This window comes from Elgaria multicarinata, chromosome 14 (genome assembly GCF_023053635.1).
Source record: "Elgaria multicarinata webbii isolate HBS135686 ecotype San Diego chromosome 14, rElgMul1.1.pri, whole genome shotgun sequence".
NCBI lineage: Eukaryota > Metazoa > Chordata > Lepidosauria > Squamata > Anguidae > Elgaria > Elgaria multicarinata.
The window spans coordinates 25611659-25631538 of record NC_086184.1 but is presented as its reverse complement, the minus strand read 5'-3'; the positions used below and the strand labels follow the sequence as shown (position 1 = coordinate 25631538).

General features: G+C 42.1%; 1 protein-coding gene across 1 annotated transcript in view; it reads right to left on the bottom strand.

Annotated features, from left to right (window-relative positions):
- PLCG2 (phospholipase C gamma 2) overlaps window positions 1-6114 on the bottom strand; it is a 73495-nt gene extending 67381 nt beyond the window's left edge. Inside the window, exon 1 of the mRNA XM_063141227.1 lies at window positions 5892-6114. Coding sequence (XP_062997297.1) covers window positions 5892-6087 — 196 coding nt within the window. The 5' untranslated portion in view covers window positions 6088-6114. The remainder of the gene's footprint in view (window positions 1-5891) is intronic.
- Between the last annotated feature and the right edge of the window lie 13766 nt (window positions 6115-19880).

The following is a 19880-nucleotide window of genomic DNA, read 5'->3' as shown; positions in this document are numbered from 1 at the left end:
TCCTTCCTTATACATAAGAACATAAGAAGAGCCATGCTGGATCTGACCAAGGGTCCATCTAGTCCAGCACTCTGTTCGCACAGTGGCCAACCACTCTCCCACCCATGTTCCCCAGCAACTAGGGCATGTAGTCTTACTGCTTCAGATACTGGATGTAACACATAGTCATCAGGGCTAGTAGCCATTGATAGTCTTCTCTTCCAGGAATTTATCCAACCCCCTTTTAAAGCCATCACATCATTTTGTGGTAGTGAATTCCATAGTTTAACTATGCGCTGTTTGAAGAAATACTTCCTTGTATTTGTCCTGGATCTCCCACCAATCAGCTTCATCGGATATGACCCCATTGGGTTCTAGTATTATGGGAGGGAGAGAAACATGTTTCCCTATCCACATTCTCCACACCATGCATAATTTTGTACACCTCCTTCCTTTTGTGCTGTGCAGTCAAAAGGGCAATTTTCAGCAGGCTGTGTGCAGGAGGTATAAGGAGATTTGAATTGGTATACAGGGATTCCTGGAGGCTCTCAGTTGCTGGTATCTTGCTGCCTGTGCTATAGCAGATCATGCCATGGAAGGTGTTGTGGTGTTCCTGGCAGATTGTGTGCGCATGTGTGTAGCATGCAAAATGTCAAGATGTTTACATAGTTTGAGGCAGTGTAACATAACTTGCCAATGAGAACTATATACACATCTAATTAACAGTTTTTGTGAGTATTTGTTTTTTTCTGTTTGTGGTTGGAGGGTGTTCACCCCAGCTTTTGTCGCGGTATTTCCCCATTGCCTTGTGTGGATTGTCCAAATACATGCAGGACAATCATAGGGGTGTCAGCATGCTGCTTCGTGACTGGTATGTATTCATGGCATTGCTATAGATGTTGGGGAAGCAGATTGTTCTCTGGCATTTGTCCTGTTGCCTTTTTCTCCTCATCTTTTCAGCTGGGAGTGCATAGGTTCCCAAATATGCTACATGGAAATTATGTAGATGTATGCTAATTGTAGCTATGGCAGAACCACAGGATTGCCTGATAACTGCAATTTAAAGTCCTCTTTTACAAGGGCTTCAGCAAAATACTAAGGAGAGTGGTGCTGGCTCGCTCTAGGCGTCTACAAAAAAGCCTAACCAGGTTGTCAATCTCCAAAAAAGGTATAAAACCAAACAGTAAAAAAGAAAAGTCATAGTAACAGATTCTATTCCGCTATGAGCAAATTTGTAAACTGCTTTTAACTGAATCTACCCAAATGTATAATGTTTTTGAACCAAGGGCCATGGGAGGCTGTACCCCCTGCCTCCCAGAAAGAATAGTATGAGCAGCTGCAAGGAGCTCACTTCATCCTTCCGTGCCGGAGAGAACATGCAGCTCCAACAGACATATCCCTGGGCTCGCAGACTCTGACCTCATCTATCAGCCAAAGGACCAAGGACTACTAGAAAGCTGCTTCTCCTGCCTCTCAGAAAGAATATCATGGTAAGGGGGAGACCAACATAGCCCCATACATTGGTCGGAAAAAGAACAGCCGTAGGGAGCTTGTTTCACCCTTTCCTGCCAGAAAGAATACCTATAAGAACTTAAAGACTAAGAACTAGTCCCTGAGTTTTGTTGTTTTCCTCCTCCCTCCCAATTCCTTTTCCTCTTGTGTCATGTCCTTTACATTGTAAGCTGGAATGGACTTAATATTAATCTTTGTAAGCTGCTCTGAGAGACCTTTTTCTGCTGAAGAGCAGGATAAAAATGCCATAAATAAGGGGGACAGGGAAGAAACACAGTGTGTCAAATAAGCCATCTAAGTATGAAGAGTATTAAATTCTTTATGTGGAGGCACTGCAAAGCAGTAGAGTTTGCAGTTAACCATCCTGAAAGGAAGGTAGGCCACTGCCCAAAAATCTATCAAAAGCTGCCCAAAAAGCTATCAAAAGCTTTTTTAATTTTTTTTTGCAAAACTCAGGTCTTTGTCTACAACAACTGCTGCTATTCTAGCACTTATGAACCATCCCAAGTGGTAGCTGCTAGTCAAAGGCCCTTGTAGTAACTAACAAGCTTTGCTTTGGCTTGGGGGGGAAATACAAGCTAAAATTTGCACTAAACTACTTGGTGCTCTGCCTTGAACAAAAACTGCAGGATCCAACCCTATACTTGTGGCAGGAAGGCAAAACCACAAGCTGGAATAGTGCACATTTAGCAAATTTCTTAGAACGCTGGCCATTTGAAGATCATCCCTATGAGAGACTGAACATTCAAAACGCTGGCCCCATTGAACTTAATATGCTCAATATGGAGCTGGATTGATCAAGTTTGGTCCAAGATTCAGTAGAGCTTAAACAAATAGTGCAGATACCAGCCATGTTCATCAAGAAAGGGAGACCCACATGTGCATATGAAACTTCCTCACTGCTAATTATAGAATGGGAAACAGTAATCTACGTGCTTGTGAAGCTCAGCATACCACTGTTCTTGTACAGATGCTGGATTCTGAAAGCCTTATTCTTATATCGTTTTTCCTGTTGACACCTTTTCAACAATGTATTCTGCACTATTCAACAAATTAGACAGCTACATAAACTTTTAAAACTTGTGGGTCTTATCTGGTGGGTTTCCATTTTGCAAAATGTGCTATTTACAATGTGTGGTTTCCACTATACATACTGGAAGTTTTCCATTTTCAGTTATCTATTGTAATTAATTTAATCCTTCATTTCCCATGATTTTGGAATAATATAAATTGAAAAAGAGTGTTTAAAATCCTAAGATTTTCCATAAATGTAAAATGATAAAAAATAAATAAAAATATGGAAGTGTCTTCAGATAGCAAGACTTCACACATCTTTCATCAAGTATAATTTAAAGGTACACAGCACATATTCCAACCTTAATTAAGCAAATTGGATTTTGTTTTTACTAGCAGTTTAGCACATTTTCTTTAAAAAGAGATATTTTAACCTGTTGGTGAACAAACTGAACTTGAAGCTAAGGAATTTCCTCTCTTGTGCTTGTTGTTAAACAGACTCAGCCATGAGATTTATTTTAATAAGATCTGGTTCAACGATCAATGTTCTTTGCAGGAACTGTTCAAATAACTGTCAATTTTCACCAAAAAGAAAGCTATTCATCACTAGATGTTGCAACTCATATAATTCTTTAGTTAATAATTTAACAGGGAAAAACACCGGCCAAAGTTTCCATTCTGTGATTAACATAGTTTCAAAAGATCTTTAAATTTTATGTACAAAACAAATGCTACATCACAACATACCAAATGCTACTTAGAAAATACTATCTTATATGTATGGGAATAGGCAGGGCTAACAACTGCTCAGTAAAATTATAGTTGATTAAACACATGACTTTGAACCAATTAATCAAATACAAATGCAGTTAACATATCAGAATTTCTACATAGGTGCCTTGCTGAGATACTAACGGAAGTGTTAGCTAACACTAATTGTGAAAAGGAAAGATCATATTTAATACTTTCTTTTTCATTGTCTTTTTACAGCTAATACAGTGAAACCTATCAACTGAGACTAAAATCCTGCACACAGGCTGCTTAAATCCTATTGACTTAATTTAAGGAGGTTAACTATGTGCAGCATTTGAGTCTAAAGCTTTAAATCAATCAATCGACCAGCTAAAGCAGGGTTGAGGGACCTGTTTCAGCCTAAGGAACGAACTGAATTTCAGAGAAGTGAGGGGGGAGTGCATTCAAGAGGTGGGTAAGGCAAAAGGGATAGGGCCCAAATTACAAAAAATACTAGCAAGCTGTAGCTTAAAATTCTTACTGCCAGTAACTAAGCCTAAGGTGAAGAATTTCAACCTTTTAAAATGGGGGGGGGGGAACCTGCATAAAAGTCAGGAAACCACCAAATGGTGATTTCGGGGAAAGGGGTATGGCCATCTGGGAAAGCCCAGAGGTATACAGCCCCAGCAACACATCTTGTTTTTGTAGGTGCATTATAGTGTTATTAGTCAACAGTCTCAACACATAGCAGAGAGTGAAGTTTTGTATTAGTGACTCAATTCAGATATCACACTAAACCATGGTTTGAACTAACCATAATGTAAAGCACAAACTATAGTTTTAGCTGCCAAATGTACAACAGGCAAACTATTGCTTAGAGCTACTTCTGTGTGTTTGTTTTCCGGCCACTCCACTCAGCATAAGTTCACTCCCATCTCGATGGTACAAAAACTTCTAGAGGTGGAGCATTGGCTGTAACTATGGTTTGTCAATTTAGCTCATTGTCAACAGCATAAACAAACATTTGTAACTATGGTTTGCTGCAATATTACAGTTAAGCCACTGCAAAAATGTACATCATGCAGACCTACAACTAATCTTCCAACCTCGTTAACTGAAATACAGTGTGTGTGTGTGTGTGTGTGTGTGTGTGTGTGTGTGAGTGAGAGAGAGAGAGAGAGAGAGAGAGAGAGTTTGCCAGCAGTATTGACAGGGATGGTGTATTCTCTCTCACCCGTCAATACTCTTCCCAATCAAAATTTTCCCACTGCCACCGCTACTTTTTTCCCTATGAGGAGAAAAATATAGATAGACAGTTTTGATTGGGAAAATAGGTTACACCAAACTGAAGCTGCTGCTGTCATCAAATTCAGGAAACTTGTGTATGCATTTAATATTTTTTATAAAAAGAAATAGAAATTGGGAGACCAATTGGAAAACCCTGAGGTGCAAGCTCATAACGTCTTGCTTATAGTGGGCTCATTTTATTCTCAATTTCCAATTCATTGCAGTCATCATTGGAAGTATTTTTGTATGTACACCATTATTTGCACTGCTGTTTTTATGGATACTCCACAACTGAGATTTTATTGCGCAGATTAACAGATCCCTGTGTGGATTTTATGTGAAAAGCAACAAAGCTTCCTTGAAATGAAACATAATATGCAGCCTCACATTTAGGCAGCTTCAAACATAATTCTTTTAAACAACTACTTTTCACTACAAATATATTAAGGTTGCAATTCTGTGCACTGTTACCTGGGAAAACACCCCATTAAACTCAACAGTGCTTACTTCTGAGTAGACATGCGCAGAACTGCACTGTAAAATAGGTTTTGCTCTTCAGCATTCTTAGTTACTCTAATTTTTAACAACATATCATAGCTTGGATTTATAATTTAGTAGATACTTTTTCCAAGAACTTTCAGCTTGTTTGGACAGGTCTAGCTGTCTTACTTTTAGCAATCATGGAAGTCATTACTTACTCAGTTCTGATCCATTTGTTTGGGCATGTGGAAAAGAATTGAAAGGTCAGAGTCACAACCTATCGAAGGCTAAGCTTTTTGTATCCCAATAATTTCAAGTGAGAGGAATTAAACATAAGTTTAAAAAAAACCTTTCAATTATTTAAATAAGAATAAATGCTTCGTATTTGTTAGATCATGCACACATTGTTCTGATTTTTAATCTCAAACCTTGTCCATTTAGGAGTATATTATATTGCAAGGACTCCATTTTCCATTTAAGAAAAGAAGAGAAAAACAAAACGTGTTTCTAATCCTCATAGTTTGTGAAAACAAAACAAAAATTAACAACTTGAAACCCAATAGAGAAGTTGGTTTAAAAACAATATCAATGATTAATAGGGTGATCTGATATTTCTTCAGACAACTGTGCATGGCATGGACAATACTGCCCACATTTACTAACTCTCAAGGGATGAGTGAAAGGCTTGGAAGTCTAAGTTTAGAGAAAAAATCACTTTCTGACCCTCTGACCCACATTTCCAGTCTGCACATATATACTACAGGGATCAGGAACATGGGACTGCAGACTAACGCAACAGCATATAGAGTTTCTTCGTTCCAAACATCTCATCTTAAGAATGCAGCCAGGCGTGACAGATAATATCAAAGATTTGCAATAATACTCACAGAATCCTTCTATCTTGTCAGATGTCTTACTCCATGCTACCTGCCTGGTTTCCATAATGACCTGGATTGTCCTCCTCTCTGGATTACTCTTTTTGAGGCTATACACTGTCATGACAGTGCCCAGCTCCAGGGTCCTTTTGATTTGACTCTTCTCATATTCTGGTAGGTCCCCATAGTCTATGCTTCTCCGGGACATTTTCAGGATGAAGGCAGCAAGTCTTCAGCAGACTGAAAGGAGGAGGAGGAAGAACAATGTTATTTTAAAACAGGCCTTTTGGTTTTAAAAAAATGATTTCTTTTGTATTTTCATTTTAAAGAAGAAAGAATTTCAAAGAGTTAAACATAAATAACTGCTCCTGAGGACTAAGTATACAGGTGTCCACTACTGTCCTACCCAAATTAGGTACCTTAAAAAACAAACTACCAAGTGATTTGCAGTTGCAGAAGAAAGGAGTTAACACTACACTAGCCAACACAATACAAGTAAATACTACTTATTAACAATGGCTGGGGTGGAGTAGCCTGAGCAGTGGCTGAAGTATGACCTCACGTTATGGAAAACAAAGAAAGAATGCCTCTAATTTGCCAACAAGGCATCAGCATCAACTGTTTGCCCTTCACAGCATTATACAATAATCCATCCCAGAATACACATATAGGCCCACCCCTTTCCCCAAACTTCATAGATGGCTTACCACAAATTATAAGATCAAAATCTTGACAGCGGTTTCTGGATTAAAATTTGACACCCAGAAGACAAAAGAATAGTAGCTGCAGTCCTGAGGACACTTATCTAGAACTAAGTTTCACTCGACAAAGTGGGACTTCCTCCTGAGTAAATGTGGTCTGTAAGAAACTGAGTTCTGAGCTAAAACATGCATTTCTTTACCCCAATTTCCTCAGAAATGCAAGGAGCTGGTTGGATTCTATGATTTGGGAGAGGGTGCTTAGACCTGGGCTCTAGATACAATCACTCCACTCCCCCATGGACCAGGTACTAACAGGATAGCCAGGTATGTCAGCAAGAAAATCCTCAAGAGACATTTGCATCCATCAGAATCCATAAGACTCCAATAGAAAAAGAACCTAATAGGTTCTTCATCCCTGCAGGGGTCAGATGTTGCTGAAATCACAAACCTTACCAGGTAGTGATCTATCCAGGACATTGAAACCATAACAGGTTCACCAAGCCACAGAACAATTGCCTTCTCGCCAGTACAAAACACTAAATCAAGTGTCCGCCCAGAGCAGATATAAAATTGAGTCAGACCCATAATTACCATGGAGGATACAGCCTGAGCTGCATCAGACAAGAATGGAAATAGTGGAAATTGGAGAAACCTCTTTTGATGAGCAGAAATCCCTTCCAGAAATGTAAGGAATTCACTGTATCTAGGCCAAATTAGGTCTGAATAGTGAAAACATAAACCTTTATTTCAATGGTGTGAACACTTGTCTTTCTGGAAGAAAGGCATATTCAGGTTAACCTCTCAAAGTCATCAGGAAATCAAATATACTTCAAATCAACTATATCTAAGTCACACAAATAATGTTATTATGCAACTCCTGGGGTACCAAGTTAATAATTGCTTATATCATACCCAACAATCTCTATTTCCTTTAAAAAAAAACCAACAACACACTAATTCAAACACAGGGAATAACTGTTTTCTTCAGATGGCTACTTATAGATCACCTAAGAAAAATAGCTTTGTACTAACGTGTCTGACATAGGAATAAGTGAAGGGGGGGGATAGATGTAATGCTCTTCCTAATAAGCAGTGCCTGCTTTAATTATTTCATTAGAAATTAATGGCCATGGGGATGAAGACAATTGTAGCTCAACACATCTGGAGACCACCAACCTGGGGAAGGCTGCTCTAGTTTAAATGGTGCATGGACTGGACCAGAGTAAGCATATACAGGATTGCACCCTAAATTGCAATAGTATGTTCTTGCAATGACTCAAGTCTGCTTCTTGATTATTTCAGGAATACTGAAGCTGGAAAACAATTTAAAAGAAAAAGAACACATCTGCACTTCAATTGTGGCATTTAGGCAGGGGGAGGTGGCATCAGAAGAAAATAGGAATGAACTGGTAACACTGATGCAAGCCTTGTATTGCAATAACCCTGAGAGATTCTTTTCTTTTTTACTCTTTTTACAATGAGGAACTGAGATGCAAAGCGATAGCAACACCACTTCCATCACTCAGCTAACATTTGAACAGAACTTCCGATTCTTAAATTATAAATATAAACTACTTATGCTCACGTTATGTCCTGCATGTGTAACAAGCTTTAGTGAAGTGTCAATGAAACAACCAACCGTACTCCAAAACTCAAATAAGTTAGCAGAGTCCTAAAGAGGTGTGGAACAAAGTTTCTCAGTGTTGGTTTTCCCAAAAAGCATTGCAAATCCGGTACCATGCTGGCTGGGGCTAATGGGCACTGGAGTCCATCACAGGTTCCCCATCCTTACAGGTTCCATATCCCTGCTAACATTATCATTTATTATATATTTCTTATATCCCACATTTTTCCACTTGCAAAGAACCCAAAGCTGCTTACATGCTCCTCTTCCTTTCTATTTTATCCTCACAACAATCCTGTGAGTTAGGTTAGGCTGAGAGTCAGTGACTTGTCCAAAGTCACCCAGTGAGCTTCATGGCCAAGTGGGGCCTAGAACCTGGATCTCCTGAGTCCCAACACTCTAACCACTACACCACACTGGCTCTCATTTGACAACTGTTCAATTAACTGCTGTGTAGCACAATCCCATGCATGCTTACACAGACAAGAGTCTCACTAGATTTAGTGGGGCTTAACTCCTACATAAATATGCCTAAAATTTTAGCCTCAGTCAGTATGCTAAAATTCACCGAGGGATTTTTGTTTTGTTTTTGCCACACACAAACACCATACAATAACTTCAAATATCAAGTTGATATCTTATTTAAAAAATTCATTGACTCCATAAGGAACAGGTGAGTTAAGACCATAAGAACCCTAAGAAACATCAAGTTAGATCAGACCAAGGGTCCATCGAGTCCAGCATTCTGCTCACACAGTGGCTAGATAGCTATTGATGGGACACCCACAAGCAAGACATGAGTTCTTACAGGCCCAGATATTAACACAGCTGCTTTATTCAGATCATTGGTCCATCTAGCTGAACACTGTCTCCTCTGACTGGCAGCGGGTTTCCAAAATCCCAGACAAGGCTCTGTCTCAACCTTGCTATTTGAGATCCTTTAACTGGAGATTCCCTGGACGTTCTGCATGGAAGCATGTGCTCTACCACACAATTTGCCCACTAGCTTTCATGACAAGCATCTTGTTTCAGTTTCCTTGTTAATGAACAGACTTCACCATTTTAGTTTTCTTTACCATAGCTCCCCCTTAACTCCTTGGGTTTTGTCTGTCTCACTTGATATTTAAAGAGAGATGTTGAAAAACAAAATTGCCTCGCTCTGGAAATACATATAAATTGTCATTTTAATGCAAAGCACAAACCAATAAGTATTTTGGTATTTGAATGTTCACCTTGCCACCTGATGGGAGTGTGAATTCCTGCACTGAGCAGGGGGTTGGACTCGATGGCCTTGTAGGCCCCTTCCAACTCTGCTATTCTATGATTCTATGAAGATATGGACCAAATCACAACAATGGCACTCACTGTGTTTCACATCCTTAATCTCAAATTGCCAGCAGGAAGCTTTACAGCACTCCATTCCCAAAATCTCTGGGATATACATCAACTTATTCAGTAAGAAAGGAGCTGTGGCATTTATTCAATGAAACAGATGATAATTATTCAGTTTCCTACACAGCAGACCTGATCCTTAAAAACCCTAGCTTTTATGTCTGTTTGTTTTTACAGTACACCAGAAAAATTTACTCAACACCTGCAGTGACGCCCCGGTCTCTATAAACAGCCAACACAGAATAAACATAACAGTTCATACAGCACGTCTTGGCAGAAAGAAAATCTGGCATCAGCTAACAAAATAGAACCACTGGAGAAGAGACAGCACTAGCAAGGAATATAGCTTGAAAGAGCCAATTAAAGAGGAACCAGGATGAGAGAAAAGTATAAATTCTCTGTGGCTGGGACAGAAAGGGAAGAAAAAAATGTCAATGACTATGTGAAAAGCCTCTTGATCCTGCATCTGTGAAGGCCTAACTACTATTGCCTCCTTCGCTGCAACTTTCTCAAAACCTACGTACTACAAAGCGAACAAATTAAAAAACATGTTTTAGAATACTTCAGGAACCAATATGGCTTTGAATTACTGTGGCTTTGAATTGCCACAGTAATACTGCGTTAGCTGTTATTACAGCACCCCACTAATTTGCATTGGAACCTGGAAAGACAATGCAGCTAAGGAGAGAATTCCCTGATAGGAGGAGTTCTGAGAAGCCATAGGCTGAGTCATCTACCTGTAAAAGAAGTTAACAATACACTCTTACATGTGTGAAAACATGCAGATGGATAGAATGTTTTAACTAAACTTATGCAAATATTCATTAGTGTGGCTACATTTAGGCTGAACAATAAAAGTGAATCTCCCAAAATATCAAAATCTGCACCACAGAAGGGTGGATGTGCAGCCACGGTCCAAGAGACAATTCTTAATGGCAAAAATCAAGAAGTAAAACTCCCTCTTAAGTCATTATTGAGCGGAAAAACATTTTTGTGGATATCACCACCATGAGACTACCTATGCTATCAGCCAGTAGCCCCCTTAGATCAAGTCTGAGCACCAGTTTGAAGGCCTATATATGCCAGTAGCTGCAGGTTACTACGATTAATCAGTGGTGAATTTGAATACTTTGACCCTGTCTGCACATCATGCTAAGCTTGCAATTCCAATTTAATAAGCCAAGATATGTATGAGCGGTGTTTACATGCTTTCAGCTCCTTTCCTACCACTTTTGTAGTCCTTTGGCATGAGAAACAAAACAAGCCAGGATTCAACACTGAATCATAGTTTCCCATGTCCAAGCCAGGAACTAAAGTTAAGTGCTTCCAAACAAGCAAAGATTAATAAACCAACAGCAAACCCTGGTTTAAAGTTTTTCTCCAGCACAACATTATAAAACCTAATAAAAATAGCATAACACACACAGTTTTAGTTTAAAGCTATACTTGATCTAAGAACGTAGGCCAAGATGAGAGAATGTTTGAGTCGTCTCTGTAAAGCCCAAAAGTGTTGGAACTCATGCAGGATGCCAGAAATGAATGAAAAGCCAAGCATGTGTCTATACTGTATCCTGACTCTTGCTTCTCGGACATTTAGCAAAGATCAAGCATAGCGACAATACTGATGTAAGGACTTCCTTAAACTGGCTACAAAATAATTGTCAACTGCTTTGTTTCTTATGATAAATAGCAGGAAACCCACTCTCCAAACTTGAGGCATTTTATGTTAGCCTTAGAGATTATGACATGATATGAAGGTTCTCAAAAACTTTACTGATTATAGCTAAGGAAAAAGAATGGAGTTTAGATGAAGTAGCCCTATTATGATATTTATGCACTTGGTGGAAAATGTATTTCAGATGCCTAGATACTAGTAAGTCATTTTTTGAGTCTAAAACAGGTGCATAGGGTTTTACCCATTCTAGGATACCATCTTGTAAATCAGTCTTTCCCAACCCGGTGCCCTCCTGATGTGTTGTACTACATTTCCCAGCATCCTCCAGCCAGCTATGCTGGCAAGAGAGTTGTAGTCCAACACATCTGGAGGGCACCAGGTTCGGGAAGGTTGTAATAAACATTTCAAAGAAAGCCCCACTGAACTCCGAAGGAGTTTCTTCTACGTAGATTACACTGCCAGGTACCAATTTTTCTCATAATACAAATAACACGATTTTGTGAACACCCCTCAATTCTTCCAACTAGCAGCACCTACAAAAGTGACCTAATACTGGCCAGGGAGAGCTAACAACAGACAATACCAAATTCCCTGCCTGCAGCTGCTGTTGTTCTGCTATAGGAGATTTCCACTGCTCCCCAGATAAAGCCTTTCCCTATTCCAAAGCAAAAGTAGGGCGTTTGAAGTGCTGCAGCTGGTTTGAAGCCGGTGACTTAAGCTGTTATGAGAAATTGTGGCTCTTCAACCTTAAAACAATATTCATATATTGGAACAAAGTAATATCCCCATTCATTTCCTTCACACGCACACACACTTTTGTCATAACACAGATCCAGCTCTTTGTTCACACCATTACCTTTCTTTCCTTTTCTAAATTGCCGCTGCTGCTACCGCTACGGCTGTTACTACCTCCCAATTGGGGAAAAAGCAAGGGGAAGGTAGGGCGGAGAGTTGGTTTCCTTCCCTCTTTTTGAAGCCACCACACTCCTCCGCTTGTTGGCGGGAGGCGGCAGCAGCGCTGAGAGAGTCCTTCTGCCAGAGAACCGGGCTGACTGCTAAATCGAGAGCAAGTCTCACCAGAGAAGACAGGCTTTATTATAATAAAGTCAACGAGTTGCCGTCCTGTTCAAAACGATTTTCAAAGTATTAAGACATGAAAAGATTAAGCACAATAGAAAACACAGCTAAAAATAAAAGCAGCAGTGCTACTATTCCAAAAACATGCTCCATGTTAAAACGTCTGGGTAAATAAAAAGAACATTTCGTCTAAGTGATGAGGTGTCCCTGTTGGGCCTTCCTAGCTAGGCTTCAGAGACCTGCTACAGAGGAAGTCCTGACCTGGGTACCACCAGATCGTAACCCTTGAAGCAAAGATACCCAGAGCAAAGCTTCCAGGAAAGTCCTCAAATATTGGGAAAGTGGTAAAGACAGGCCACTCTCTATAACAGAATGCCCAAGGGCATGTGCAGAGTGGTAATTCTTTCTACCCCTGAATAACCGCACCCTAGTTAGTGACGGGGAGGATGAAAACAGCAAAATAGGAGGACCCTAAAATATGTGCACAGTGTTAACTTCCCTCCCCACCTTCCAGTTATTTTTAAGCACAAGCACCTTTTCAGTTCACTAAGGGCATGATTCTATTTCTGTTTAGACAGGGAGGGGGGGGAAGCCCTATAACTCCCAGCAAAGCAAATATTAAAAAGGTGGAGGTAGACAGAGGATGGGGAAAATTCAACATAACCGCAACCTGCATAAAGATGGAGGGGAGGCACCAAAGAGTGCCACAGGGCATGTGCAGAATGACAAGTCCCTATGTCGCTGAGACCCACACACACCATCTTCTCTAGCCAATGACACTGCTGGCCAGTAGTAGAAAGAATCAAAAAAGATGTGGCATCCTTACTGATGGAGGCAGGCGCACCCGAAGCAGTGCTACAAAAACATGCTCAGAGCGCCGGTCGCTGCCAACTTAATTTCAAGCTTTTGAAACATAAAATTGTGACCTTGTCTTTAATTTAATTTCCTTCTTCTTTTTATCAGCTCCTCCACCCTGAGAATCCTTATACTGAAGGGCACCTTTGACATGTGTAAAAGCGATTTTGGGGAGGAGGGGTGGGGGTGCACAGACACACAGCAGCTTCTCTCACAGGGGGCGGACGGAGGAAGGCTTTTAAGCCCCCTCACCTTTTAAAAGACACCGCACCAGTACGGGGGTTGGAAGGAAGGAGAGGGGGGGGGGAGTAAGGGAACCACCATCCCTTACTGCACCCCAGTCAGGGCACCTGAGGGGAGTGGGGGAACAAGAGAAGACCCTCGGCGGTGATGCTGAAGCAGCCGAGGCGGGAAAGGGATGTTTTTTTTGGGGGGGGGTCCCCCCTCACCCCCTCCTCAGTCGGGCGCTCACCTCACCTGCGCCTCAGTTCCCCAAGGCGGCGATTTGAGCGGGCAGGGCGCGCGCGAAGCGGGCAGGGGCGCCCACGGGGACTCGCTCGAGCCCCCTCGTCGGCTGGGCTAGCTGGCGACCCGCCCCGTCGCCGTCTTCGCCCCGTCGCGACCTCCGCCTCCGTCGGCCCCAGGAAGGTTCGTACTTCTGCTTCTCAGGCAGGCGGAGGGTTGGGCGGGCGGGGGCCGGGCAGGAGGCCCCACGTGACGCGGCCCAGCCACCCGGCTGCGAGAGAGGGAAAACGAGGTCGGAAGAAAGAGACGTGTCTGTGGGGAAGGGGAGATGCGTGTGTCTGAGGGGGGAGAGGGGACGTGTGAGCGGCGGCGGCGGCGGCGCGCGCGTGTCTTTGCCACGACTTGCCTGGCACGTTTTGCTGCCTGAGGCAGAGGACAAGGTGGCACGCGCGCCCCTCCCCATCCCCCTGTACGAATTTGGGGCACTGGAAATGGGGCAGGGTCCTCCATCCCCACAGCTGAAGGCGGTGGGTTAGATGAGGAGACGCGGGGCAGGTAGAGTGGGCCCACAGCCCTCTCCTCCCAACACTTTGCAGCCACCTCTCTGCATCTGCTGCCTGAGGCAACTGCCTCACTCTGCCTAATGGTGGGGCCGGCCCTAACATACGTGTGTGTGTGTGTGTGTGTGTGTGTGTGTGTGTGTGTGTGTGTGTGTGTGTGTGTGTATGGAAAGAGAAAGTAGGAGGGGGAGTGTATATGTGTATGTTTCTCATGGGTGGCCTGGCACGTTTTGCAAGTTGAGGCAGAGGACAAAAGGGCGCACATATACACACACACATGTCCCCATCCCCCTGTATGAATTTTGGGCACTGGAAATGGGGCAGGGTCCTCCTTCCCCACAGCTGAAGGCGGTGGGCTAGATGAGGAAACACGGGGCAGGTAGAGTGGCCCCACAGCCCTCTCCTCCCAACACTTTGCAGCCACCTCTCTGCATCTGCTGCCTGAGGCAACTGCCTCACTCTGCCTAATGGTGGGGCCGGCCCTAACATACGTGTGTGTGTGTGTGTGTGTGTGTGTGTGTGTATGGAAAGAGAAAGTAGGAGGGGGAGTGTATATGTGTATGTTTCTCATGGGTGGCCTGGCACGTTTTGCAAGTTGAGGCAGAGGACAAAAGGGCGCACATATACACACACACATGTCCCCATCCCCCTGTATGAATTTTGGGCACTGGAAATGGGGCAGGGTCCTCCTTCCCCACAGCTGAAGGCGGTGGGCTAGATGAGGAAACACGGGGCAGGTAGAGTGGCCCCACAGTCCTCTCCTCCCAACACTTTGCAGCCACCTCTCTGCATCTGCTGCCTGAGGCAACTGCCTCACTCTGCCTAATGGTGGGGCCGGCCCTAACACGTGTGTGTGTGTGTGTGTGTGACACACACATATATGAATATGAGAGGAGAATGATGAAAAGATGTGAGAGAAAATATACACATATACGATGGAGGGAGAAAAGATTGATGGAAGGGAAAGAATAGCTATCGATATGAGGGAGGGAGTGTATGTGTGTAGAGAGAGAATTCGAACTTAGGTATGTGTATGCAGGTATAGAGAATGAAAACTAGGGGTGTATGTGATTGTGTGTATATTATATAGAGGGGGGATGATTTATTTACACTATTTATATTCCACTCCCTATTCAAGAATTTCAGAGCTGTGAATAATAGAATAAAATAAGAACACAGTAAAAATAGATTTTTAAAAGAAATGATGAATAGATATATGAGAATATATGGAGGGAGAGAGAAAAACAATAGCTATAAAGGGGAGAGATATGAGAAACAGTGTGTGTGGTGGGAGAGAATGAGAACTAGGGGTGTATGTAGGTATGTGTACTATATGTATTATATATATATATATATATATATATATATATGATTTATTACTCAAATTCATATACCATTTCCCACAAAGGTGTCAAAGCGGAGAGCATAAAATGTGGTTGCATCTGAACACTAACAAAATTAATAAAACCACACTAGTAAAACCACACACTCTGCTGTGTGTCAGAAACCATAGCTGCTGGGTCACACTTCAGGCCCTTTGTGAAGAGAAGAGAGAGGGGAATGATGTATAGACATAAATATAATATACACAGATAAAGACATGAAGGAGGGAAAGAAGACTGATTGATGCCGAGGGTGGGGAGTTATAGATATGAGAGGGAGTGTGTGTGTATACACACTACACACTATCCCTCTATCCTACTAAAAAGCTCAGGGTCACCATGACCACAACGAAATGAAGGGCAAAATCATATTGACATCATGGAATTCACTGTCACAAGAGGGTGGTGACGGCAGCCTCTGGTTAATCTCCCCACTTATAATTGTGCAGCTCAGTGCCTTCCAGTAAACTGGATTGGCACTTCGACAAAGAAAATAGAAAATCACTTCTTCACACGCTACACAATAATTAACTCCAAATAGTCTTGTGGCATCTTAAAGACTAACATGTTTATTCTGGCATAAGGTGCTTAGGCTTTAAAGTCCTAGAAGCTTACCAGTTTTGCTGCAACCAACTTAATACTAAATAATTAGCTGGTAGGATTCACCGCCACAAGTGGTGGCGATAGCCATTGGCTTAGATGGGTTCTTTTAAAAAAGAAAAAGATTATAGAAACAATTATGGAGGTCTGCCAACCGTTATTGGGCATGCACGATATCTAAATGGAGCTTCTGGGTTCAGACCCAATGTGCCTCTGAGGACATTGTCTTTCTGGGGAGACAAATAATGGGGATAGAAATAATTTTTCATGGGGGGAGGTCTATCAGTGCCTATCCATCATCGCTAAATGGAAACACCATATTCAGAGGCAATTTGCCAATTTGTTCCTGGAGGACAACTATGGAAGAGGGCTGCTGTTGACATGCCGTTCTTGTGGGCTTCCCAAGAAGCAACTGGACATAGGAAGAACCCTGCTGGATTAGACCAAAGAGCCTAACTAGTCCAGCTTCTTGTTTCCTGAAGTGGCCAACCTGATGCCCACAAGTAGGATGTAAGAGCAATTGCCCTCTCCAGCAACATTCAGAGGTATGCTTTCTCTGGTCTTGGAGATAGTATATAGCCATCATGACTAGTAGTCGTTGATAGCTTTATCCTCCATGAATTTGTCCAAGAGCCTTTTAAAGGTGGCCATTGTGGAAACGAATTCCATAGTTTTAACTATGTGCAGCTGTGTGAACATAGGCTTCCTTTCGTCTGTCCTGAATCTCCCACCATTCAGCTTTCCTGGATGACTCCATTGGGTTCTAGTATTACGAGAGAGGGAGGAAAACTTCTATTCCTGTCTGGTTTCCCAGTGTTGGAAACGGTTAGTTGAACTAGATGGTCCATTGGTTTGATCCAGCAGGGATCTTCTTAGTTTTTCTGAGCACTTTTTCCTCCCAGTGTAGTTTACATTCAATGTGCTGGTCTTGCTCTGGAAGATTGCGGTACTTATTCATTTATTTTATTTTATTAATTAAAGCATTTTTATAGCGCCGCCTCACCATTTCTGGCATTGAGGTGCTTTACAATAACATATAAAAGAATTCCATTAAAACCCTCAACCCACATTAAGACAATTCCATTAAAACCCTCACCCTCAAACCATTAAAAGCCCTCAACCCCAATTTAAACCACCCCCTCCCCAAACTCTTGTGAATATAAAAACGCCTAATGAAATTTTCCTAATTGAATTTACTGACTCTATGACATATAATCCCTGTTGATTTTATTGTTGGCAATTGTTCTTTTTTAATGATATATTTTGCTTTTCCTGTATTGGCTTAAATTTCTAAAATTAATAAAAACAATTTATTTTTAAATTGCAATGCTTGTTGAAATGTGGCATGAACAGGAAAATTTCCAGAGGAGTTGTGCCCCACCATGCATATATCGCAAACATTTATGCCACACCATTCGGTGCAGCAAACAACAATTCAAGAAACCCACCATAGGTCAGTTCTGTTTATATCCTGCTCTGCTGCCCTAAATGGCACCCAAATAGTTGTGCAGCTGCCATTAGAGTAGAAGGGACAAACTCTTCTCCTCCCCTGCCAATGGGGGGTTTAAAGGCCCTGTTAACAGGACCTTTAAGACCCCCATTGGCACAGGAAGGGGGGGACAGGACAGATAAACGCAATTTCCCCAAGGCTGGGGAAACTGCATATTTTCTGCCTCCACTTTAATGGAAGGAGAAAATACACAATTTCCCAAGCCTTGGAGAAATTGCATATCCCACCCCCACCCCACCCCCACACCCGCTGTGGTAATAGCGGCTGCTACAACTGCATCACGGGGAAAAAGACAAAGGGCACACACAGGTCTGGGTGGAAATGAGTTCTCCCCAGACCTGTGCCCCCGTTGTAAGTAAAAGGATCATGGGGCAAAAATCTGCCATGCGTGCTTGCTGGGGCCCGGGAGGGCCAGTCGTGGGGGCGTCTGGTGACTTCATGGCCCCAGGGGGATTTTTGCACCATCCCTATCTTATACACACTCATAGCTGTCCGGCGTGAACCTGGATATCTGTAATTTAAAAGCCTATTCAGAGTTTGGGTATAGGCAGTTGCTTTCAGCTCATTTCTCTTTGTAAAGTCCAGATTCCAACACATGAAAAGACTATCCCCAAGTAAGTGAAAGACTCCAGTTGTTCTATTTCCGTAGAGTCTAAAAACCACTTATGTCATTTCTTTTTCTTGCACCAGTATGGATTTCATGCTGTTAATTTCATGCTGTAAATTGTTCTCCTGAAAGTAGGCACTGAACTTTCCGTCATCTTGTCCTACACTTAAGCAGTTTGGAACCAGTCCCTACCCACCACAGTACGTTTAGATTCTTTTGTCATGAAAATCTCTGGCCATGGGCCTTTGGGCTGCCTCTGGGGAAAGAGCCCATTTGCTCACATCAGTTTCTTCCTTCTGGGAGCATCATCACGCCGGGGGGGGGGGGGTGTCTCGTGTTTGCTTACCGTCACTTCTCTGAGGGCGCTTTTGTCCCTCATTACTTCCTCTTTTGAAAGAGGAAGTAAACAACTTACACGTGGCCCATCCAATGGGGCGTTTTGATCGCGCTGCTTCGCCTGCACACAGCAGGAGATAGCAGCAATTTCTGTCTTTAAAAATAATTTGGACTTACTGGGGGGGGGTTGTTGCACGAAGAAGGCTAGAAGGGGTGGGAGGCAGCCATCCAACAGGGAGAAAACATAATATATAAATAAACTATATATTCACCTGGAGATATTTTGTTTGAGGTTTTTTGGAAATTACGGGGACAGCACCACGTGTTACCTTTCTGTATGTGTCAGGCTGCTGTTGAAAACACACACATGAACAAGGCTGATTAAAAAGTTGGTAACTTATGTTTGAGGCTAAAGAATTTATAAAGTACTTTGCATGCTGAAAATATTAATCACAATAATGTTCGCATGAATAGTTTTCTCATGTGAAAAAGGTCTTCACTTCTGGGTGTTCCAGATCATCTGGGGAGAGGTAAGATAAGGAGCTCCTTTAGAAACAAAAACAAAATAAATTACGTTCCTCTGAGCAAAGGTAGGATCTAGTTATTGCTGCTTCTAAGATAGAGGGCAAAGAATTCCAGTGCTTTGAAGGCCCAGCTTCGTGTAAAGGTTGATCGTAGCTTCCCAGAATCCCAGCTTCCCATACAGGTAAATTTCATAAAGCAATTAAAAGGAACCAATTGCACAAGATACTTCAAGCATTTAAAGAATAAGATAGATAAGCATCTGTCAGAGAAGTTTTGGATATTTTCTGGGAATCCAGCTTTTGTGCTGGAAATCAAGATGAATCTCTACCAGTTTCCAATGAACTCCAATGAATTCCAATGAACTAGATCAATCTGTTTGAACTACAAAGCTGGAAAATGTACCTCTTGCTCAAATGCTTTTTAAAAAAAGAATTGGTGCACAACCATTCAAAAGCATACTATAAATTCTGCATAGTGCACTTCTAATCCTGTTTGCTTAGAAATATTCCATAGTAAATGTGAATCCAGAAACACTAGGCAGGTCTTCTCTGATACTATGACAATAGGAACATTCATCCCAGATTATGAAATAACTTGAATTTGGAATGAGACTAGCAAATCCCTATTAGATTTTAGGCACACCTTTTGGATGACTAGGTCCAGGAAATAAGATCAGTATCATGTTAGTGTTC